Source organism: Theobroma cacao, chromosome 9, assembly GCF_000208745.1.
Source record: "Theobroma cacao cultivar B97-61/B2 chromosome 9, Criollo_cocoa_genome_V2, whole genome shotgun sequence".
NCBI lineage: Eukaryota > Viridiplantae > Streptophyta > Magnoliopsida > Malvales > Malvaceae > Theobroma > Theobroma cacao.
This window is the reverse complement of record NC_030858.1, coordinates 4,023,890-4,048,238: the sequence shown is the minus strand read 5'-3', so window position 1 is coordinate 4,048,238 and position 24,349 is coordinate 4,023,890. Positions and strand designations below refer to the sequence as shown.

Sequence of the window (24,349 nt, the reverse complement as noted above, 5' to 3'; positions counted from 1 at the left end):
TCATTAATAATTACTCGTTTGTTTGTATTACCAACAAATAGAAATCATATTTTCGTATTATTAAAATCCAGATGTAATACAATTCAATGAGTATCATCCTATCGTATTTTGATCAGGTATTCAAACTCAAACTTTGGCATGAGAACATAGCCACCTCATTCATCCCCTCCCCCAACTTTCTTTACAGCAACAACCTAAACCAATTCTTTAGAAAAATAAAGGAACTTCTTTTTATCAAAAAAGAAGGAATAAAAAGATAAATAATGAAGAACGTTTCTTTCCAAACCATAGTTCGGCGGACAGGATAGGATATCCAAGTCCACAAAATGAATGTTTATCTTTAACCTGTATCTTGAGAACAGTATGCCTGACCAATCTGCTGCGGCCTGCTACTACTTCCATTGATGATAACTTAATGTGTTTGGTTTGTATTCTACCCAGGGATTTTCCGCCTTGAGCAGGCATTTTTCAACCAATGAGTCGAGTCAATCCTGATTTTGGAAGGCATACAATTTCCTCCTTCTGGAATGGTATGTCTCTGAAACAATGCCAGCATGCCCTCCTTTTCAGGTGAATTTTTACTTTGTAGCATGAAGAAAAATTTACAGAAGCTGAGTTTTAGCTTTCTACATTCCCTCTGTTCTTTCACAGATGCATCCTGGAAGAGGATTTGCATAAAAACTCTCCTCCAGTTTTGGAAATTCTCCTGGCTCTCTAATATATGGAGCTCCGACTCGATCTTTATGAAGCTCTTTCACTTCGGAACTGAATTGCTTCCAAGAAATATTTCCCTCATCATATTCATCCACAAGTTTTACAAAATTCATCCTGCGCCAACAAATTGATAATTGTTTATACGCATTTTGTTCTGGAAATGACAATGATTAGATCATAAAACTATTCATTCAAGAAAAGAAATGAAAACAACCAGATCAAAGAGGTTAAGAATAGTTTAAATCAAATAGGTAGGCTATTACCTGTCTGGGCTGATAGTCTTCTTGAAGTTCTCAAATCGCCGATGTCCTTGAACTGCCTTTGCCATATTTCCATCATAAGTATAAACAAATACATTACTCTGAAGGGCAACAACATAGTCTAAACCAGCCAACATGTTCTGGTGATTCTTGAAAGGATTCAACTCCTCCTCTGTAGAGAGGGAGGAATGAGAGAAGATGTTAGGAAAATCCTCCTTCAGATAGTCCATGCTTCCATTCCCATAAGCTTCACCAGCTACCAAGTAAATCCGAGTGCTTGGTGGGAAATCCAATGCTCTGAGCAAGAGGGAGGTCTCCCTAGGGGTTAGCGGACAGCCACCAAGTAATCTTCTCTCTGTTCCATTAATCTCTTTCTCCTTCCAATGGCTGACTTCATAACGCATCCTACGTAGCTCATCATCTTCTTCTGCTGTCAAACTATGACTGCAGCCAGTAAATGCAAGCATATCCTTCTCATATCTACAAATTAAACAAATAAAAGCAAGAATATAAGTCAGCCTTGAATTCTTTGCTGCAATATCAAGTTATCAATGTTATTATTATCAATCATCAACATAAAGATGATACCATATTCCCATTTTCATGATAACAAATGCTTACTCAAGCCAAACATAAACAAGAATAGTATGGAGCAAGATAAATGTAGTATTGATATGCACAAGAAATAAAATTTTTTTACTTGCCTCAAATGGAGAGCAAGATAAGGGCTTCCATTCTGGCGCATTCTAGAAATCAAAGTGTTTCCAAGTTCTTCAATTGGAGCCGAATATTTTAGTGCCCTATAATTGACCCGGCACCTGAGCTTTTGTATGGAACTTGGGATATCATTATTGGCAAGCCGAGAATCTGTGTGAGTAAAATAGATTACTTTATGCTGTTTCAATAGTGGGAGGACCTCTGCGTTATAATAGCTAACCTAAATTAAAAAAAAATCATGTAGGTTAGTTAGTTGAAAAGGAACCAGTAATAGAAGATACATATATCACACGTGATATGTTTGACTGAAGCAAAACCACTCATATGAATGGGCTGCTCAAATGATTGCCATCTCAGGCCAAAAACAAAAATAACCATCTCAATGATAGGTGCAATCTATATTTGCTGTATAGACATTTGGAATGACATAGATAAGTTTGTACTGGCCTTAGACCAAGATATTGGTGTTTTGTTAAAAGGCTCAATTCCAGCATAGGCAGGTGGTATTCTCTCAACTATATGGACATCATCCTTCAGGGTCTCCATGAAGTGATGCCAGTCAAATAGATCTTTAAAGCCACTGCAAATATATCAAACCAATCAATTAGATAAGGCTATATGATATACATACAACTATAACGCATGCCATGCAATGCACTTATATGACTTAAGTATCCAACAGTAGATGTCAGGCATGTCAACCTAGGGAATAACTATTAAGTCAGCCATAGGATAATACCAACTACCAAGAGATGTAGGTTTCTCAAAGGGCACGAGAAGAAGTCCTTGTGAGTTCATGTGAAAATATATCTTCGGGAAATGGTCAGACAGGCTGCATGCATCATTCAATGCCTAATAATGGAATTCATACTTTCCCTGTCTATCCGCTAGGATAGAAACCAACGTTCATTTTAGTACATAGTATTACTTATTCATATTCAAAATCATGTAACTGCAGGTTATTAGCTTAAGTATTCAACATAACATTCAATCGAATCACATTATAACTGATGTACTGATAGTTGCAAAACAGGCATGAGACTTTTACAGTACACAAAGAACTAACCTTTCATCAGCCCAATATGAGGTGTGATCAAGTGAGGGAAGGACAAGTGTTGCCTTCATAACTTTAGCAACAGCAACCATATCACAGATCTGCACTCTAAAATTATTGATACATCAGACTATAGTAATTATAAAAGGCCAGGCTGTAAAAATCAATGAGAAACACACAATAAACAGACCCCAAATCTCATCTGATTCAAACCACCATTAGCATTAACGAGAATGTAGCCATTTGTCTTTGCATCTAGCTCTGCCAAGAAAGCAACAAGTAAGAACTTGGAGGAAGAAAAAATATAGAAATTAATTACAAGTTTACAACACACAAAAACATGGAGATATCTGTGAACACACACAAAGAGAGTAAGGAGAGAGAATATAAATATAAAGCTGTGAGAATCTGTACTTTTCTGATTCTTTGAATGCTCGATGCACTTGGTGAAATTCTCACTATTTGGTAGAGACCAAATACCTGAATCCTGGATAAGAAATGAAACAAATCTCAACACTCTGCTTATCAAAATAAGTGTTTTTATTAATTGTGTTCTTCCTGAAAACCAAGCAGAAGTGAAACAATATATTTAAAGTACAGATTTTAAGCTTACTTCTGTTACATCTGAGGGCACTGTCATTAAAGTTCGATCTGAATCACTTCCTTCCTCCCTGTACCCATAATCATGAGAGCCTTGATCTATCAGCTTTGGACGATTGATGGAGAGATCAGATAAACCCTAATTACAATGATAGAAATAGCACATTAGCAAGGAAAAGTCTAAACAATGTTCCACAAATTATTGACAATTAAAACATATCTTATGCATTGATAAAAATGCATGGAGTAATATAAAATTTAATTTGTGCACAAAAGTTAAGAATTGAAAATTCTGTTTCAGTGACATCCTAAGCATTCTTAGTCCTCACATAAAAGCAGGAGAAATTTGCTCTCTAGACAGAACCCAGATAATGAAACTGGAATATTCTGCTATAAAAATCCACAAGAAGACCAGCATTTGAAGCAAAACTGCATGTTTCTAACCATACATTAGAGAAAACTGCAAAATGCAACAACTCAACTCCTAGCCTGATTTATGGTCTTGTATTACAAAAATAATACTTAAGCCACTAATAAGATTACTCCCTAATTTCTGCTTTACACCCATAAATGATTTCAAAAAAAGGCAAAAAGGGTACATAAAGGAATCACCCATTAATTTCCCAAGCAAAATAATTTAAAGTCCTAACAGTCTCTAAAAGAAAACACATTTTTCACATTGATGATTGATCGATCTATATTAAATACCAATGCAAGTCAATTCGGAAACAGCTATAGCAAAATACTAGATAAATAAAAATTCATAAAAGTACCTGATTTGATGTAACGGTTTCAATAGCAGATCCAAACCAACCAGTCGCACAAATCTTAAAAACACCCAAAAACAAACAAACCCCGCAAAAGACCAAGAACATCCAATGCCCGAGCTTCTTCCTCTCTTTCAACCCAAAATCCAAAACCATCGATCCAACACTTGGCTTCCTTAAAAAACCTCTTCTTTGGCTCAACCCATCGATTGAAACCGAACCCGCGGCCCCAGTCTCCGATCTGGGTGAGTTGATTGGTAGATCAATCTCGTGATGCACGCTCAAGTTATTGCCGTTGCTTCCGTTATTATTGCCGTTACCGGAACCAAGGGCGTTGTTGCTGTTGGTGGTCTGGGAGTTGCCATTGCCACGCTTGAATGAGCTCGCTCGGCGAGTCATTGGACCCGAGAAGCGCGGGCTGTTAACTCGCTGTGAAACGCCATCGCTCGTGTTGTGATGGTGATGCTGCGTGTGGTGACCCATATATAACTTTATTGCTATTTCTTATTAGTATTATTATTACAAACTATGTATTGTAATAAGAAGCAAGCAGATTAAGAATTTTGATTAAACCTTCATTAACAAAACCAAGCAGAGACAACGTAAAAGATAGAAAACTTTGGGTATTTGGCTTTATATCTATTTTGCCTGTGGGATTTTGGGTTCTGAAACAAATGACGCAAGAAGATTTCTAAAGAGCGTGTGCAAAGACGGGAGAGGGTCGCTGGCCGCCGCGTTGGCCTCTGTAATTATTGTCTGTCTGCCTGTGTTGCCTTCTTTATATATGAAAAAGAGCAAGGTTGGGCCCCTATGGGTTGTGGTGGTCATTTCAATTGTACCCCAAAACAAAGAAAACCTTCACGTACTTATTTGCCCCTCCATGATTGGATTTTGTATTACTTAATTTCCTTCGTTCTTCACTTATTAGAATATAAAATCTTTTTTTAATTCCTTTTTTTGCTTCCCAAGTCCTCGGTTCTATTGAGTTACTATATATGTATGAAATTTGAGTGTTAAATCCCACATTTTCATTCCCAATAGAGACTAAAGTAGAGTAGTGTAGCATGGTTAGCATTTCTCTGCCCTTATTCTATTAATTAATACAGTAATGATCAGAAGGCATTCTGCTTAAATTAATCTTAGTAATTTACATTATTTTATAAGTTAATAAACCCCACTTGCAAAACACTAAGTAAAAAACTAAAGCAAGCATCTCAATAGTTTAAAACTCTCGATAATAGTAACAAAATTAGGTCTCAAACAAAATTAGCTTAAAACTTTTATTTATTTGTAGGATCTAAATTTGATACTTAAAGAAAACTTTGTCAAACATTTTTTAGAATGGACCTCTTTGTATCATACTTTGTGTCGGCTACTTTGGTCTCCTACACAAAAGTTAATTAAAAAACGTAAACTATGAAAGGGATTTGATTTATTAATAGTTAAACCTCTAAATCTATTGTCACATTTAAAAATTAAACCTTTGTCCCCTTGTTAGTGACTCTTGTCACGATGCGTATAGTATATGTTTTGGTATATTCTTAACTGTTTTACTCTATTTAGAAAGGAAAAGCATTGTTAAAAGAATCTATATTTTGGTTTCTATTTTTAACGTTGGTATGGCTAATTTTGGACAAATTTGTTGTTATTGCTAAATCAATTGACCATTGACCATAATTGGACATGACAATTCTTGTGGAAATATTTGTGATATTTTTCCGTAATTAAATTCATATGTATAATTTGTGATGAGAAGATTGGAAGCTGCCTACCAAATTTGAACCTTGGTATGACAAAAACAATTTAATTTAATTTATTCCAAGGACCAAAGGGAAACTAGTGCATGCAAGCTTAGCAGATGAATCCAATTGGCAGGCCACCAAAATTGACTTAGATGGAATTATCAAATTGCCCATTGATTATATGATATTAGTATTTCTTAAGGATCTTTTTGTGCATGTGAGGATTTTTAAAGTGACTTTATTATTATTGTAATGAATAAAAGAGGAAACCAAATTCTTCGCTGCGGAGAAACGGTGCCTGCATGGTAATTCGTGAAGACTTTTCTCCTTTTAATTTGTACTACGTCCATCGACAAAAATTAAAAAAGCAATAAATGATCGGACAGAAATTGTACGGAGAAAGAAGGTCAAGAGAGAATATGAGTGATGGAATCACGTGCTGGCATGTTAGATTTCCACGCTCACGGGGTCCCACACGTGCTAGCTTTCCACTAATCAGCGGTCCTTGCGACTTGAAAGGGCAAGTCATCAGAATATCCCTAAACATACGATGGCTGCTCTTTCTTTCCTATTTTATTATTTTCTTATATTAAGATTTTGGCTTGCATAAGTTTAGAGGGAGATAATTCTCCTGTTCCTAAATCTTATCTCAATATTCAAATTTTAATCTTTTTAAAATAAAACCTTAGATTTTAATAGTTCAGTTATCGCTTTAATTATCCTTAAAATTTTATTTAGATATATGCATATATATATATATTCAAATTATTGAGATATATACTTACACAGTTTCTAGTATTAGATATGCTGTGTCAACAAGTCAAAATCAAGCCAAATTATTTTCTGAGTTTGGACTTTAGATTGATTACCGCAAAGCCCTTAACTATATTTGGTAGATATGATTTAAATTATAATGTAATGGATCAATATAAGCTTGTTTCCGAGAGAGAGAATTTGCTTGAAATATACAAATATAAGGTCCAATAATTTATTTTTAAGTTTAATCAAGTGTTGAAATGAAATTTAAATTAAAACTTAAAATATTGATTTTTCTTCACATTATGTCTACTGAATTTAGAATAATTCAAAACGGCAGCACTTTTAAACTTAAAATAATAATATCAAGAAAGCTTATAATATCTCTTTTTTGGGATAAATAAAAAGTTTATATCATCTTAAAGCTAATAAATTTCAAAAATTTTATAAGCATTAATATTTTAGTCAGCTAATTTGATCACTAATTGTGATGAATAATCCTTCCTTAAAACTTTGATTAGAATTTTAATTTGATATTAGGTTGACGTCAATTAATTACTTTTACCATTTTTATCATTTGACTTTAATAGTTATCGCATTATAATCTTAAAATTAAAAGTAAAACCATAATTTATTTATATGCAAAAAAAATTGATTATCACACCTTAAATCAATTGTAAAAATCACTTAAAAATAAAAATAGATCACTTAAGTTAACAAATAAAAACTATCTTAAAATATGTTGAATTTGAATAATTTTACCAAACTTAATTTTAATAAAAGAAGAAGAAGAAGAAGGGAAAAGAAGATAATGGAGTTAGAAAAAGATTAAAAAAAAAAGAGAACAATCAAAGAATGTTGTGACTAATTATTAAAATTTTTAGTATTTAAATTCAAATTCTTAAAAATTTTTAATTTTATCTCATTAGTAAAGAGACAATGATAAATTGACAACAGTCAATCCATCAAATATAAATCCTTTTGATAATAATTTAATTATCATTGTTTCTTTTTGAGCCCAAAAAGGGGAAAACAATCAAGTCATAATTTAGTTGGATCAGCCCATAACGTTTTAGCTCCCGGCTGCCCATTCAGTCTATTTGGCGGGAAAATTAAGACTGAGAATAAGCGTACACGAGAAGCTTCTCTCGAAAAACCCTAAAAAAGGCGAAAAGGCGCCCATTTTAATACACCTGATCGCTTAATTGGTCTCCTCTCCAGTATTTTGTCGATCAAAGTTTCGAGAAAATCTTAAATGCATCATGTCAATGTGATGCGAAGGAGTGCATACCCTGATGGTATTAGTATTACCACAAAGAACTTATACCCATTTCCCTTCTCTTAGACTGTACCTGTCACTTCCCGCCATTCCTTCAACGGCAAACGATGCCGGTCCTAAGATCCCGCGAGATCCCCGCAGTCCCACCTAATCCTCGCAAAACCCGGGCTCACGTCGACCCACCCGCGACTCCCACTCAAGGCCGCGAACATCCGGCCACTTTCTCATCTTCTCCTTCACTCATTCCTTCCCCTAAAACACCCAGTCCGGGCTCCAGTTCTGCACCAATACTCAGGCGGAGCCTTCGTCTTGCGTCTAAAGCTTCCTCAAACGGGGACAAGGTTGGCGTTTCAGAGGAGGAGAAACGGATTGAAAGGCGAGATGTGGACGTTTTGAAAAAGAGGAAGTTGAGTTTGGTTAGTGATGATGGTGTTGAGAGCGTAGAGAGTGAAGGGGTTTTGAGTTTGCGGTTGGGGAAGAGGGTTACAAAGATGACTTCACTGGCCGACGGCGGCGGCGATGAGGAGGTTGGAAGTGAGGAGAAAGGGAAAGGGGTATTAAGGAAAGAGAATGAGGATATTGAGAAACTGGAGAGAAACAGTGAGAAAGAGAATGCGTATCGCAGAAGGAGATTTAGCGATGAAGGGAAAGGGAAGGGGAAATTGGTTGTTGAAACGATTTTGGAATCTGAAGCTAAGAGTTCTGTTGACGGTTCTGTTTCATTCGTTAACCTTTCAGCGGAGAAAGTAAGACTGCCAGATGAAAAGCGTACTAAGAAGAATAATAAGAGAGGACATGGGGGGAGAACGGAACATTTTCGAGACGTGGCCAGGCAAAATGCTTCTCGATATGCCCATTTTGACGCCCAGGAGGAAGATGATAACATTTTCTCTGTCGAGGCTGAAAGCGAAATTTCCCCTGAAAATGAACAGCCAGAAGAGACGGGCGTTGAAGATTGGCCTGGTCCATTCTCTACTGCTATGAAGATTATAAGGGATAGAGCAGAGAAATTGAATTTACAACGGGGGAGTTCTTCTTCAGGCAACGTACAATCCGTGCAAATTACGTGGGTTCCTCAAAAGGGTAAAGGAAAGGACCGTTCAAAGCGGTTGCCTCCGTCATTGCTTGATATGTGCTTCCGGATTCTGGTCAATAATGCAGATGCAATTGCTTCCCTTGATCATGTGCCGGATGCTCTGAGACACAAGCTCTGTCAGATGCTCTGTGACTCCAGACGAATGAATAGTAATTTTTTGGACCTCCTCGTTAGTGGATCCCCTACTGAAATTCGCCTGAGGGATTGTTCATGGTTAACGGAGGAGCAGTTCACTAGATGTTTTGAGGGGTGTGACACTACCAACTTGAAGGTATGTTGCTTGTTTATTGTCATAGACTCATAGTATATAAATTTGGTATTGTGCATCACTTCCTGCCTCGATTAGTTTAAATTTGTTATTAGTGGAACCGCACATCTTTTCTTATTATGTCAAAATGATTTGAATTAATGTCGTGTGTAACAGTGGAAAAATTCCTAGCTGCTTGTTGGTTAATATATCTGCTGTAATGGCATCATTGTTTTTCTTTTAACTGAAAAGAGCTGGACATGACTCTGCATTGTCTTATTGCACACTGGAATATGTTGACTAAGTTGAAGTAAGCAGAGCTAATTAGATTGCTGCTGAGGCAGTGGATTGTTTTGTGGCATAGTGACTGCCAGCTCAGTGCGGAAATTCTAATCATGGAGAAGATGTTAAGCTTCCAGGATAACACTATTCAAATTGCACTAGAATGATATGGGGTTTCTTAGTGACCAGTTAATTACTTCTGAACTTTAAGTGCAGTATTATGTGACTTAGTTGAGTATATGTGGTTCTAACATCCAAGCAATTCTAGAACATTTTGATTGGCTTGAAAGTGAGGGTCAATAATGTCTTTATTTGCCTTTTCTGATTAAATTTTCTGACCTCTGTTTCAGTTTAAGCCTAGGATTTTGTGACGGGAAGTTCATATTCATCCATATGTAGTATAGAATTATTGCTATCTATCCAATTTCTTTATGGACATTCTAAAGTTTGTTGTATTATGAATTCAGGTTCTTCAACTTGATCAGTGTGGCTGCTGTATGCCAGATTATATTTTACTTTCTACCTTAGCTCAGTCATCAAACAGCTTGCCTGCACTTATTAATTTGTCATTGACTGGTGCATTTCGGCTTTCAGATGATGGGCTAAAAGCTCTTGTTTTTTCTGCCCCTGCACTAAGATCCATTGATCTCAGCCAGTCTTCTCTTCTTACTGCCAGTGCTATTGACACTTTAGCTAACTCCTTGGCATCAGTCCTACTGGAACTATATATCAATGATTGCCAAAGTATTGATGCCAAGCTGATTCTTCCAGCATTGAAGAAACTGGAGCATTTGGAAGTTTTATCAGTAGCAGGCTTGGAATCTGTTACTGATTGTTTCATCAAGGAATTCATTGTTGCACGTGGTCATGGTATCAAGGAACTTATATTGACAGGTTGTAGGTATGTTTGCTTAACACTTATTTGCATCTAAATTCTTGTACAGTTCCTTGGTTTTGAGTCGTTTGTGGCCCTTTAATATGTTGGATGTTTTTGATTTCTTGCAGGAAATTAAGTGATTCTTCCTTGAAAATCATTGCAGAAACCTGTTCAAATTTACGTGCTCTTGACGTTGGTAATTTATCCAAATTGACAGACTCTACTTTGGGATACCTGGCAAATGGTTGTCAATCATTACAGTTATTGAAATTCTGCCGTAATGCATTCAGGTATTACCATGATTTCATGGTCAGGTTATTATTACTTCTCTTACCATGTCATAGAATCTAATTCTGTGATCTTATGTATCGTCTTTTGCTAGTTGATTCCTTGTAGTCGATGTTAAGTTGTAGTTTGATTGAGCACTTGACTTTGCTTTTATCTCATTGAGGCTCAAGGCATTTAATGGGCAAATAGGTTTTTCTTTTCAATGTCTTGTTGAATAATAATGTAGGAGTAGAGTGGCCTTACGGGTGTCCAATCAATGCTGTAGCTGTGTAATTGGTTGGAGCAGTTGCTCTGGCATTCCTGCTTTCTTTGGAGGCTTTCCTGGCCTTGACATCGTCTTTCTTTATTCTATCTATGTCAAAGTTACATTGGAGTTTAATTTCATTCTTTTGTTGTTAATATGATTTCTGTTATATTGGATGTAAATTTCACTCTTTACTTTTTGTCTTTTATGCAATAGTGATGATGCTATAGCAGCGTTTCTTGAAACCTCTGGGGAGGTTTTGAAAGAGCTGTCACTGAACAATGTTGGGAAGGTACTTGACTAATGCCTTTCTTCCTTCTCTCTCACTCATGTGCACAGACATGCACACATATTAAGTCCCCCCCTCCCACTGACCAAAAAAAGACCATTTCTTAAGGCTCTTTGCTTGTTTTCATTCAATGGTATTCTTCTACTTTCTTATAGATGGATGACCTTTTTTTTCTAGGTTGGTCATAATACAGCCCTATCACTTGCAAGACGCTCAAGAAATTTGCTTAGTTTGGATCTATCTTGGTGCCGAAATCTGACTGATGAAGCTGTGGGGTTGATTGTGGATAGCTGTTTATCATTGAGGGTGCTTAAACTCTTTGGTTGCACTCAGGTATTTTTGCCATATTAGATTCACTTTTTGGCATGTGTATTGTACCCAAGACCAATGAATTGTCCTTTTTTAACGAACTGCAATATCATGCAGCTCGAGTCAGCCGTGGGCCTTCATCACTATTAGCCAGACATTAAGAGTTTTTTGTTGTCTTGGTGCTTTCTTTGCAGATTACAAATGTGTTTCTGGATGGGCACTCTAATTCCAAGGTAGAAATCATTGGTTTGAAGTTCTCTCCGCTTTTGGAACATATCAAAGTACCTGATTCTCAGGAGGGTCCATTGCGGTACTCCCCAGTGTGTCAACTTTAATGTGACACGGGTGTGCATGACTAGCCATAGGCATATGATATTACAAATTGGCATATGATGTTTCCCGGAAACATGTAGGCTGCAACCAATTTCGCTTGTGAAGTACTGAAGTAGTGAGTTTTGCTGCCTAAAGAATTTGGACATTTTTTGTACCCCTCCGATGATCATTTACTGGAAACCTGTGTATTAAGTTGAATCATTGGGTCCTCCTACTTGAGAAATTTTGTAAATTGGGTGCCTTGTTGTGCACTAGGTTTGACATAATGCAAAATGTAACCTAATGCATAATAGGAAGATATTTGGTCATTATTCTCCCCTTACTTATGCCTATTTTACTCTCTTCTAGATGATGCCCAAACAGTGTGTTCCTTGATATGATCTGATCTTATTATAGTGCAATTGTTGTAAGTGTTACTACTAATAGTTAGTACAATATGCAATCATAAGGACTCGAAGTTGCTGAGAAGACTAAAGAGGAAAAGAGGGTAGACGTTGAATTCAACCATTAACAAATTTGTATACATGAGATTCCAGAAGTGAAATCATAATACTAAACTTGCATTCAATCACCATAATGCGTGCTTTTATTTTTCTTTGGCGCAACCTTCGGCAGAAGCTAGTCAACAGACTTTCAGTGCAAGTTGAAGGGGAGTTTGTTCTGTCTACTCAAAATACTGGGTCCATTGGTGGAGTAGAACATATCCACCAGGAGAGCAACTGCAGTAACACAAATAAAATCACCAGCAAACAGGCTGATATTGCTATCGAAATGAGAGTCCAGAGGTTATTGTCACCAAAGACAATATAGAGTGTGGCACTGAAGGCTATCATCATAAACGTTATGGAGATGAAAAGAGTTAGGAGGCAAAGTATTAGCCGTTTGGGCAGGGCATATAGAAAATCAGCTTCCGAATAGCATGCAGTTAGAATGGACAAAAACATAAACATGGCAGCAGTGGATGAAAACGGAGAGAGTGCATCTGCAACGGCAAAGATAATAAAAGCTTTTTCACCAGAGAATATTGGGAAGCCACTATCCGCATTATTGCCTCCTAGTACAGTGATAGCAGCAGCAACCACCACCGTTGCAATAAGCGCTGCAACAACTGTGCACGAGTTGGCCGTATCTTTCAACCATTGCTCTCCTTCCTTAAGCAACTCCTTGTGTTCTTCCGTGAATACCATTGCAGGAGTTTTTCTTTCACCGTTTAAAGCATTTCTGAACCCAGGTTTTACGAACTTTTCCACTTCCTATTCGAAAAATGATACTGTCAGAGAATTATCCAAGAGAATAAGAAGTTCAGAATCTAAAAGCACTCGTCAGAAACAAATCCACTGCAATTTTCTCTGCATTTGCAAGGCTGCCCCAGAGACGAGACTGAGTCACTCTGGTGGTGCCAGCTTTCCATCCAAATGCAAAATATTGTTGGCAAAAATATCTGTTGACTGGACTACATTGTGCATATGGCCACTCATTTTATATAGGAGGTTGAAGACATTTTCATGGTGATGCGCAACTGCTCTCCGGAATACATTACGTTTCTCTGGGTCACAATTTATAGTACAGGGGGCATTGACGCCGAGATCTCTTCTGACTTCTGGAATTCCACAGCTTGCAGCCAAAAGGAGCGGCAGCTTGAGTAACTCTGTGGCTTCTGAAAAATAATCCAATTCTGTAGCATCCGCACATAATCGTCTGACAAGTTGAAGTACTTGATGAGGCATTATTTTTGTCTCCCCGATGTGCTTAACGTGCGGCACTGTTGACCACTTGAAATTCGGTAAGTTTGGATTTAAGGGTTGTGAGAAAACAAGCCATAGTTCAGGTTTCATTCCTCTCTTACAATTTATTGAATCTTACCTAATATTTCAATGACTTCCCAAACCATTGCATGCAACTTTTTCCACCCTACACGAGGAAAGCAGGACAGTGTTAGAATAAAAAAACCGAGTTTTCTTTTACATTTTCCTTTCCTCTTTCGATCGCTTGAAGAACAAAAAATAAAAACATCAAGGGAGAAGAGATTACAAAAAGGTTTATTCCTTGACCCTCCAATTCAATGGAGGTTTAGGATGTGGAATTCAAGTCTTTTTCAGCCATTAACCGCCAAAAGGAAAAATAAAAAGCAACTAACGACTTGTGGAATAACAAAATTACCAAAATGAGTTTAGTAAATGACAGAGAGAACATTAACATTAGGAATTAGGATGAGCGCAGTCTTCCTCCTCTGTTCTAAGATTATAGAATTTTATTCTGTTTCGATGGGAAATAAATTTTCCAGGGAGGGCCAAAAGGATGCAAGAATGACCTTTCCAGTGCCCCTGGTCTGCAACTACCGACACCTGTTTCCTTGAAGACTAATTTACACAGTTGAGTATTTCTCAAATTTTTGTCACGGCGCTGCAGTACCCCTGTCTTGATGCTTCCCCTGCCCTTCCATAAAAGAAATAAAGAAACAAATTAAAACAAAAGGGGGCAAGAACTTTGTAACAAACCGAACATCAGATGGTTTCCTCTTACAGTTGAAAACCGGCTGCATATCTGCACACAAACTTGGGAACAGTCAGCTGGGTAATCTCCTTCAATGGGGTGGTTGGGCAAGTTTCTCCATACTGATGGGAACACCTGTAATAATGACCAAATTGAAAACAGTCGTCATTTTCGAAAACAATAAGGCCTCACGATTATGAACTCAAAAAAATAGTTAAGTTTAGACTTTTGTCCTTAAATATTTATCGTATAATCCTTTTAGACAGTACACATCTGATATGAAATTTCAAAGGCATCAACTGCAGGCCAATTGTTTTTTAAGCAGGAGCGCTGAGCTCTTTTTGGCAAATGAGCACGATTCTAACTTATGATATAATGAAGCTCATTCGTCAGTTTGAGTTTGGGTACGGGGAAGGAACATTAAGTTTGACTTGAGTTTTGAGCTTTCAATTTTGGAAGGTAGTCATGCACTCATGCTTTTTTTTTTTTTTGAAGATTAAAAGCATTTCCATTAAAGCAGGGTGAAATCCCCTATGTACACAAAAAGGAAGGGACTAGGAGAAACTTGGTCCAGGTGCCCTTCCTGAAGCTTGGCATACAAAAAAGCCAGCTGAAAACAAAATACTATACAACTACAAAATATTGATATTAGCAAGACTCAAAGAAGTCATGCACTCATGCTTAAGCAGCACGTAGATACACCATATGATATATCAAACACTAGGAAGCAAATAAGTAGTAGCTAGAGAATGACAAAAATAAATGAAACGTTGCCAAAATGCTGAAGTTTGTTTCCACTGCGGAATGCGGAGGGCGTCTGAGCTAACACGCTTAAAGGACTGCTACCATCGGTACACTCGCATTCTAGCCAGTCATTGGATAATCCTGAGCCAGCTCAGAAGGTTTGTCTGTGAAGTGAGGAAGAATAAATGGAAAGTAAAGTATGATATTGCCAAATATGTAATCTCTAACTGCCAAGGAAGGCGTCGAATTTCACAAACCATAAAATCCAACCCGTACCAAAAGGAGTAGAAGCATGACACCAGATTCATCAGCATAGGGACTTGAATAAGTTGGCTTAATTTCATTTCTGGTGACTCCTAACAAAAATGAGACCAAATTCTTGTGGCCATATTGCACAGCTCTATGAAGAGGAACCACTTCATTGTTGTCACGTATATAGGGCAAATTGGGGTTTCTTTCTACCAACAACCTGGCTACCTCCAGGTTCCCAACCATTGCAGCAACCGTCAGGGAGGTGCTGTTACTATCGTTTGTCAATTCCAATGCCTCAACTGGCTTTAAATCTATCAGGTTACGCACAAAGTCAATATTTTTTCCTGTCCCAACCGCAATGTGAAGAGCTGTGCTCAACCCTTCCGTGTTCCTGGCAGTAATTGCATCAGGATTGCTGTCAAATATTCTTCTAGCACTTTTCCTGTCACCTTTGAGTGCCGCTTTGTACAAAGGGATGTACTGGCTGAGATGCCTTATTCTCTGTGCATCTGCATCATGCAAGAAAAATATATAGAAAAGTAAAATACCCTTTTTTAAACATAATTTTGTCGGCTAACCAGCATCTAGTAACTCTCCAAAGGCAGCCATATCAACATTAGCATGAGATGGTGAGGAAGATGGATCTTTCTGACGTAATAATGCTGTGTACAATTCCTCCAGATATCTTCTCCCTGACATGTTTCACACAAAAGCATGGAAAAAAAATTCATAAATTTGATTCTGTAAGCATATATACAGAGAAGCATGAAACTGCTGTAGTTTTCATCATAAACAATCATAACTTTATTTTACCCAGCTTTCATCCCCTGCACAGCATCGTTGTCAGCATTAACTCCTGAGGAGGAAGCCATTGTTGTATGAAGTTTTCAACACTGTTCCTACTTCTTATTAGACGCTTCTTGCTCTATTTATATGTTAATTAACTAATGCCAGCTGCCAATTGCCAAAGCAAGCAGCAACATTCCACTTCTCTTTGTTTAAAATTTTCTTCGGACGTGCATCTGTATGTACGTAGGGAATATGATTTTCAAGTACTAAGTATGTATATATGTTCCTGCATAATTAAATAGAATATTGAGTTAAAATAAAAAAATAGACCATAAAATTAGATATTTTTATTGTTATAAAATATTAATTACAACCAAATTAACTGCCTTAATTATAACCCCACGAAAGTAAAAGGAGACTCTTCATTCTCCAAAAGTTTGAATTGAGTTGATCAATCATTAAAAAATTATAAAAAGGGTTGACTTGTTATCTCCATAAATTAATAAATTTCACTTCTTTGCCCTGACTTTCACATCGATGTGGTTTTCCATAATTATTTTTGATGAATATGGCTGGATATAAGCAAAATAAGGCAGAGACGGAGGCACCGAAGATATGCAATAAATCATTTTATTGCTCAAAAGGCTCACCTTAGTTCTGAATTCTGATTTAGCATAAGGGTTCTTCACTACGCTGGCCAACAATTCCATGGCCATAAATGGAAGAGAACATATCCACAAGTAGAGAAAATTGCAGGTAAACAAACAAAATCACTAATAGACAAGCTGATGCAGCCACGGATGTTAGAATCCATGTCTCATCGTTTCCAAACACAAGATACAGTGTGGCACTAAAGGCAATCATCATGGTAGTTATGGAGATGAAAAGGGTGAGGAGCCCCATGATTAGCCTCTTGGGCAGGGCTTGGAGAAAGTTATCTCCAGCATAACGAGCGGTGAGGATGGACAAGAACATGAGGATGGCGGCGGTGGATGAGAAGAGAGAGAGTGCATCTGAGACAGCGAAAATAACAAAAGCCTTTTCACTAGAAAAAACTGGGAATCCGCTATCACCGTTTGTGCCACCTGGTACTGTGATGGCTGCGGCAAACACGACTGTGGCGATAAGTGCTGCAACCACCGAGCATGAATTTGCTGTATCCTTCATCCATTTCTCTCCTTCTTTAACCAATTCCTTGTGTTTGTCGGTGAACACCATTCTCGGCGTCTTTCCTTCGTAGTTCCTAGCATCCCTATAGATACTCGGTACAAGCTTTTCCACTTCCTGGAGGAAAATGGTAAACCTGATATGTGACTTAACCAAATCACCATAAGATAGAGGGGAAACAAAATAGATAATTAATTTTTACCTTAAACCATTGCAACTCCCGTTGCATTTGCAGAGCCGCACTGGAAACAAGATTGTGCTGGTCTTGCGGTGCCAAAATTCCTGCCAGATGCAAGATATTAGTCTGAAACCTATCTAGGTCCTCTGCTAATGCATGTTTAGTCTGACGATTCATTCTATATATTAAGTTGAAGACATTGTGGCGACGGTATAGAACCGCCCTTTCGATTATGTTACGGCCCTCATTGTCACGAAATTGAACTGCAATTGGAAAGGAGACTAAAATATTTTCAATGATTTCAGGTATTCCATGTGATACTGCTTGGAACAATGGATCCGCAAATATGTTTGCAGCCTTTTGAGGATCCAAACGTTCAGCTTCAGTGCATAGCAATTTGACGAGTCTAAGCGCTTCACCGTGCATAAATTTCATTTGACGGATGTGCTTAACCTGTGGTACTGCAACTCAAATAAATTTAAGCACGAGTTTAGCTTGTATCTAGCTTTGAAGTTTGTAGTAATTAGAATCTTGTGATTAGGGAAGTGCAGAATTTAATATTCATACCTAAACTGTCAATTAAATCCCACAGGGCTCTGTGCAGCTTCTGCCTCACCGCACCACACACTGATCAAGTTAAAAAAGAATAATTAAATCGACACAAGGACAGCTATCCTGAGGAAAGTGGCTGGTGACAAGTTCCTCTACCAAAGAAGGACCATGAACTAAAATAACAAAAGAGAATTTGGACGTGGACCGAACCAGGACGAAGAAAGTTGCCTCCCCTGAAATGTTGAAAGCTGCTCCAGATCGGCGCTTGGGAGTTGTTAGCTGGATTCTCTATGTCTCCTCTAATGGAATTGTTAGGAACATTCTCCAACTTCATCGGAGGGACACCTATGTATATAATTGGAAGAAACCAACCCAAGGAAAAATGTTCCTTTCAAATAATCATATGATAAATATATGATCCTAAATGCTTTTCTATTATGAATAGTATAATTGGGTCTAATAGTGGAACCATATACTTTATCTCTTTGGCATCTAGAAATTCGTTTTTTTTATTCATTTTAATTACTTTCTTTTGGTTAATGAATCCCTTGATCTCAAGATTTGGCCTTTTCTCCTCAACAAATTTAAACTAGAGGTTCGCATATATTGGTCAAATAGATATGAAATATAGGATAATTATATGAGAAGTTTGAGGAAGTATATATAGCAGGTGAGCAAACTAAGAGAGAGAGAGAGAGAGAGAGAGAGAGAGAGGAGAGAGAGAGAGAGGAGTAGAAGAACTAACAGGAATAAAGAAAGCGTTGACATAGAGCCAATTCACTGCTACTACGGAATGCAGAAGACCTCACTGCAATGGAACACAAAGGAGACTTTCAGCGATAGCCCTCCAATGTTGCCAACTTTGGGTGCCGCTGAACCTGATCAGCTGCCAAATCTGCAAAAAGTATCAAGTAAGAGTTTTGAAGAGACACTGATTTCTAGTTGTTGAGAGGATTTTAGTGATTAAACTCAAAAGTTATAAGGAGAGTGTTGCATAATCAAGTGATAGGTTTTGGTTTCCTAGCCTAATGAAATTCTCATTTATGATAGGTTGGAAATTAAGTTGGCAACTCACCGTAAAATCCTACGAAGATGATTTGACGTAGAAGCCAAACACCCGAATTATTCTCAAATGGACTGGGCTGCACATCATCTCTTGTTACTTTAAGTAAGTAGACAAGCGTTTCCTTGTGACCAGATTGCGCAGCCCTGTGGACTGGAAACCCTTCATCCCCGTCCTGAATATGAGGCAAGTTTGGGTTTATACTAACTAGCAACTTGGCCGCATCAGTGTTTCCAATGGCAGCAGCTATAGTAAGAGCCGTCACCTTGCTTTGGTTGGCTATTTCAAGGTCCTCCGGTGACATCCCTTTCACCAGCTTCGTGACGAAGTCATTTGCCTTTCCTGTCCCTACAGCCACATGGAGCGCATATTGGAATTTGGAAGCCCAGGATCTTGGCCGTGGCTGCCCCTGGGTTTTGCTTCAAGATTTCGCAGGCGCTCTCCCAGTCACCTCTAAGCGCAGCTTTGTATAGAGGCAGGTGCCAGGTGGGATATAGCTCAGACTTATTTTCTGTTGTGATCATGACACAAAGAAAAAGTCAAGAAACGTACGGACAGGACAACATCGATCTTTGGAGTTTCCATTAATTTCCATCTCAATGCTACAAGACGGTGACCTGACGTCCAATGATTATTTGGGTAAATATAGCTATAGTTCCTGTTATCCTTTTGGTGAGGTGAATCAAATGAAAACAAAGGGAACTATTCAATTCTTTGAATGCATTTTTCCAGAAAAAGGTTTTATTCGCACTTACCAGGCTTGCTAATGGGTGCTTGTGATGAAGAGGAGGCCATTAATTCTTTGTGTTCGATCACTCTCTTGGATGCCGATCCGATTATTACATGTGAAGCAATGCGTGCTAGGCTGCTAGCTCTAGGAAGCTCCTTTTATCCACTGAAATTTGCCACAGCAGCATGATCAGCACCTGCCTAGCTGTGAACAGGTCACTTCACCAACTGCCAAAGCAAACCACTACTTCTCCATCATCTTAATTTAGTTTGACATTTTCTACGAATGTGGCGGTTGACTTTAGGAGCTAGTAGCACCACCATTTCCAAAAATAGAAAGAAATTAAAGAGACTGAGAATTTTAATGCAAGTAGTCATCCTCACTGGGAAAGAATTTATATTTAACGCTTATAAAAAAGATTACATAACATGATGAACCTAATAAATTTAATTAATATCTTTTTGTTTAATAAAATCAAATGTGTGTTCAAGAAAAGAGAATGAATTTCCCTTGTTCTTTAATATTTTTTAATTAAGTTGATCCTGAATTTCATAAGAATTAATTTCTAGAAAATAATTGAATTGTTCTCCATATTTCCATAATTTTAAATTGAGTTGAAAAAAAAAAGTGACATTATCTTAGTGTTTAATAAGAATTTCCCTTATAATCCGCTTTTCTTCTTAAATATTAACTTGACCTTTTCCTCCCACTATAATCCAAAATCGACAATACCTGGATGTGAGCAAAATAAGACTGGCCTGGATGGACACAATAAAACTTTTTCATAAAATAAAATAAAAAAACTAATATTAAATCAAGTGGAAGCTTATATAATTGTTAGATATATACACTATCATATGGAACCAAATAAGTACCCCAATTTGAGTCTTAATCAAGGAAGAAATTAGACAGTGAATAACTCATTTGATCAGTTTGGCATGTGATGTATTGTTAAAATGTGAGATGTCATCTCTTGGCCCCTTACATGTTAATGAATTCATAGTTGTATTTCCTGATTTACCTATTATTTTATGACCAAATTCTTACCATATTTCCAACATTAGTCCAATATAAAATAGAAATAAAATCTTCAGCCATCTAATCATCTTTTTCAGGGAAGCAGAAAGCATATAAGAAATTCACAGCATTTACAATTTTCTGATCATGGAAATATTACATACACAAGTGATAAGTCCCCATCTTTCAAAAAACAAAAGTGTAAGTCCCCTGAGTAGTAATGCCGGGTGATTACGTGCTTGGGTTAATCCTTCCCCATCGTTGGTCAAGCTGTATGTGAGGCTTTCTTTTTTTCATTCAAAAAGAGAAAAAAAGAAATCCTGAATTTGTGTTCAACAGAATATTATGTCTTGAAACAAAGTAAGTACATCTGCTGTTCTAACAACTGAGAGCTTGCCATTTCAACTATCTGATAAGAATGCAAAAAGTATATCAGCCCCATTTGAAATTGACAGAAGGCCAGAAAACGAAACCGCAAAAGCACATATAGAGCAGATAAAACCGTATTACCTCAAAACCAATCTTTTCGTACAGTTCCAGTGCAGGTCCATTGTGTCTATGAACATGCACATATACCATTTCAACACCTGCAAATGAATGATTGGATTAGAAGGGGAATTTTCCCACTACTTGCACCAGTTGAGGTGCTTCTGAAGGAAATATGCTTGTAATTTTACCACTTGATCCGGCTGATTCAATAACAAAATACAGCATATTGCTAGCAATGCCTTTTCGACGGGCTGATTTGGCTACACATAAGTTGGAAACATAAGCATATTTATTCAGGTGTGTTCTGTTGATGCTGCAGAAGAGAGGCCTTATACGTTCCTGCAAGAGGTTAGATTCACAAATATATTAACAAATAACCTATTTATTTAGATTGGTGATAGGACTTGAAGTCTGAATATAAAGAGCATGTACTGTACCCCAGGAAAAGACTCTCCATGCAACAAATATCGAATGCTGAAATCAAGGGTTCCAACTACACTTTTCAGCACTGTGCGTTTGACATTCCTTTCCTCCTTCTTAACCTGATAAATTGATATCAAGGCATTCTATAAGACTCTTCATCTAGACAAAACAACAACGTAACACAAGATACGTATCCCAGCAATTAAGAGAAACAGAGAAGCTCTAAATTGATCTAATCCTAACCCAAGAGAGATAACAAACACATTGGAAGTAATACCAATCTCGGAAAAGATATCTTGTAAAAACATCATACCGTGACAATACATGTATATGTCTGCCCATGTTGCCCCCTGCATCGCCTTTTCATGGCATTGAATTCCTACAAAATAAGGAACCTTTCTAAGCATTTTACATGTAACCAAAATTCACCCACGTATTTATGAGCAATTTGAAGAAGACCAATATTCTCTCCTACCTGCTCAGCAAATTTCCTTTTGAAGTTATCGACATATCTGTATATATCAGGAATAGCTACAATTAGGGGCATCCATCCGATATCCACTCACAAACATTAGCAAAAAAACACATTTGCCCGTGAAGGCTGCATAGTGCATACAAGCAGAGGGATGGGAATTTAATCAAGTCCATTGTCAACATCTCAACAGAATTATTTTCCTCTAAACCTGACAGACTCCACAGTAAAACTTTTGAAACCATTTATTTATACCAATCAATTATTTATACTATAAACAGCTACCTACTAAGGACTTAAAGATTCATTTGTTTAGATAAGTCCAAATCATAAAACAAAAGGGTATCCTTTTACTTCAAATATTAAAAAAAAAAAGAAACTTAATTCCTACCTTTCACCTGGTCGATCCTCCCAGTGACTCTCTGCTCTCAGCCATGCCGCTGTCTACCAGAAAACCAAAAGAAAACAAAATAATCAGCAGAAAAAAAAAATCAGTTGATCAAATAAAAGGTGAAGAAAAGGAAAAATGGTTAAGAATGACATATACCCAGAATTCTTCATCAAGGAAGGCCTCTCTCGCCACGAATTTTCCAAATTCTAGTCTTTTATCTTGATTTAGCTCCTGATCCGATGGTTGCAGCCGGTCAAACCCAAGATTGGATGGTCCTAAGGAATCGAGCTGAGGAATCGACGGCGTTTGACGCTGTACCGAAAGTTCTTCCTTTTTCTCACTTTCAAATGATTTAGAGTCCATTTTCCTAACCAAAGCAACCAAAAATTCATTAAACTAAAAAGAAGGCACGATAAAGAAAACATTTCTTTCAAAAAAATTGAGAACCCTAACCTTTTTCTATATAAAAAAAATTGAAAAACAAATAAAATCGGCTTCAAAAGGCAAATTCCTGATTGTTAATTCGAAGAAAAAATCATAACTGAAAGGGGAAAAAGAACTCACATTGTTGGAGAGAGGGAAATTCTTTGAAATTTGTGGCGGGGTCTCGATCCATTGCTAGAAAAAGTCAAGAATTCAGTTCTGTAAATGGAGATGGTTGACATGGCGCAGCTGCGTTTTCCCGGTTAAAAAAATTTTCAGGGGAAACAAGAATTCTAATTTTACGGCCTTGTTATCTGAAAGAGGATAAAGAGAAAGAAGACCCTAAGAAATTGAAAAAATTATTATTCTAATGTTTATATCTGGCAATGGGAAATCAGAGGAAGAAACTTCGGCTTTTGGAGAAATAGTTTTGAAAATAAAAAGACCGACAGCTGCCGGACGTGTCAAAGTGGTGGGACATGGAAAGAGGATAAGACGAAGTTATCTGGAATGCAAACCCAAGGAGATTTTGACACGTGGAGGAGAAGGTGATGTGGCATGAAGGTAGAGGGGGCAAATGATTGGCGGGTCAAAATTATAATGTTTTGTCTTGAGAGATTTAAGCAGAAAAAGAGAGGCAAAGAACAAGGTATGGGCAAAGGGGAGCTGATACGCACACCGTTTTGGTTGAGAAAACCAAGCAGCTGTCCCCATGTTTCTTCGTCCGAGAATCTTGCGGATCTTTAGCCGCCATCGTTTTGTCTTTTCCACCTCACAATTTTCTTTCTTGTTCTTTTCTGCCCCTTTGATTTATGTATGTGTTAACACATCATGTAGTACATGGCAGGGGTAGCTCAATAAATTTAAAAATTTAAAATAAAATATTTAAATAAAATTTTTTTATTAAAATTTTATTTTTTTAATTTTTTAAAATATAAAATTTTTAATTAAATTTTTATAATCAAGTTTTTATAATATTTTTTTTTCAATTGATAATATAATCAATTCATTTAATTTTTCTTGAGACATTGTTGATCTTAAATAAGATTTTATTAATTTTAGTTTTGAAAAACTTATTTCTACTGAAACAACACTTACTGGAATTGTTAACATTATTTTAAAAATATTTAACTATTATAATTATCTTATATTTTTTAAATAGTTAATATAAAATCAACAATCAAAATTTTTAATTCAAATAAATCAACTATCACATAAAAAAAAATAATATAATAATATAATATAAATCTAAATTAAAATAAAAAAATATGTAAAGATTAGAACAATAGTACCTAATTGTTGAATGCTTATT

The 24,349-nt window shown here is 36.9% G+C and overlaps 5 protein-coding genes across 5 annotated transcripts; 1 reads left to right on the top strand and 4 right to left on the bottom strand.

Annotated features, from left to right (window-relative positions):
• Window positions 26-4,874, bottom strand: LOC18588293 (uncharacterized protein At1g04910). Its single transcript, XM_007012594.2, has 9 exons — window positions 4,119-4,874; window positions 3,359-3,484; window positions 3,160-3,232; window positions 2,936-3,006; window positions 2,758-2,846; window positions 2,139-2,271; window positions 1,679-1,911; window positions 978-1,454; window positions 26-828 (listed from the first exon to the last, which is right to left on the bottom strand). Exons 1-9 carry the CDS (start codon window positions 4,593-4,595, stop codon window positions 627-629), a joined length of 1,881 nt encoding a protein of 626 aa, XP_007012656.2. The 5' UTR covers window positions 4,596-4,874; the 3' UTR covers window positions 26-626.
• LOC18588292 lies at window positions 7,733-12,195 on the top strand. Its single transcript, XM_007012593.2, has 6 exons — window positions 7,733-9,256; window positions 9,982-10,415; window positions 10,520-10,681; window positions 11,140-11,215; window positions 11,390-11,545; window positions 11,716-12,195. Exons 1-6 carry the CDS (start codon window positions 7,997-7,999, stop codon window positions 11,854-11,856), a joined length of 2,229 nt encoding a protein of 742 aa, XP_007012655.2. The 5' UTR covers window positions 7,733-7,996; the 3' UTR covers window positions 11,857-12,195.
• Window positions 12,523-16,042, bottom strand: LOC18588290. The gene is made up of 4 exons (XM_018126776.1): window positions 15,922-16,042; window positions 15,368-15,852; window positions 14,378-14,482; window positions 12,523-13,107 (listed from the first exon to the last, which is right to left on the bottom strand). Exons 1-4 carry the CDS (start codon window positions 16,040-16,042, stop codon window positions 12,523-12,525), a joined length of 1,296 nt encoding a protein of 431 aa, XP_017982265.1.
• On the bottom strand, window positions 16,774-20,036 carry LOC18588289. The gene is made up of 7 exons (XM_018126775.1): window positions 19,848-20,036; window positions 19,105-19,603; window positions 18,874-18,924; window positions 18,240-18,374; window positions 18,045-18,104; window positions 17,502-17,938; window positions 16,774-17,416 (listed from the first exon to the last, which is right to left on the bottom strand). The coding sequence occupies exons 2-7, from the start codon at window positions 19,394-19,396 to the stop codon at window positions 16,802-16,804; spliced, it is 1,590 nt and encodes a 529-aa protein (XP_017982264.1). The 5' UTR covers window positions 19,397-19,603; window positions 19,848-20,036; the 3' UTR covers window positions 16,774-16,801.
• Window positions 20,894-23,478, bottom strand: LOC18588288. Its single transcript, XM_007012589.2, has 9 exons — window positions 23,179-23,478; window positions 22,771-22,981; window positions 22,615-22,667; window positions 22,227-22,263; window positions 22,065-22,130; window positions 21,766-21,870; window positions 21,517-21,667; window positions 21,350-21,426; window positions 20,894-21,248 (listed from the first exon to the last, which is right to left on the bottom strand). The coding sequence occupies exons 1-9, from the start codon at window positions 23,277-23,279 to the stop codon at window positions 21,183-21,185; spliced, it is 867 nt and encodes a 288-aa protein (XP_007012651.2). The 5' UTR covers window positions 23,280-23,478; the 3' UTR covers window positions 20,894-21,182.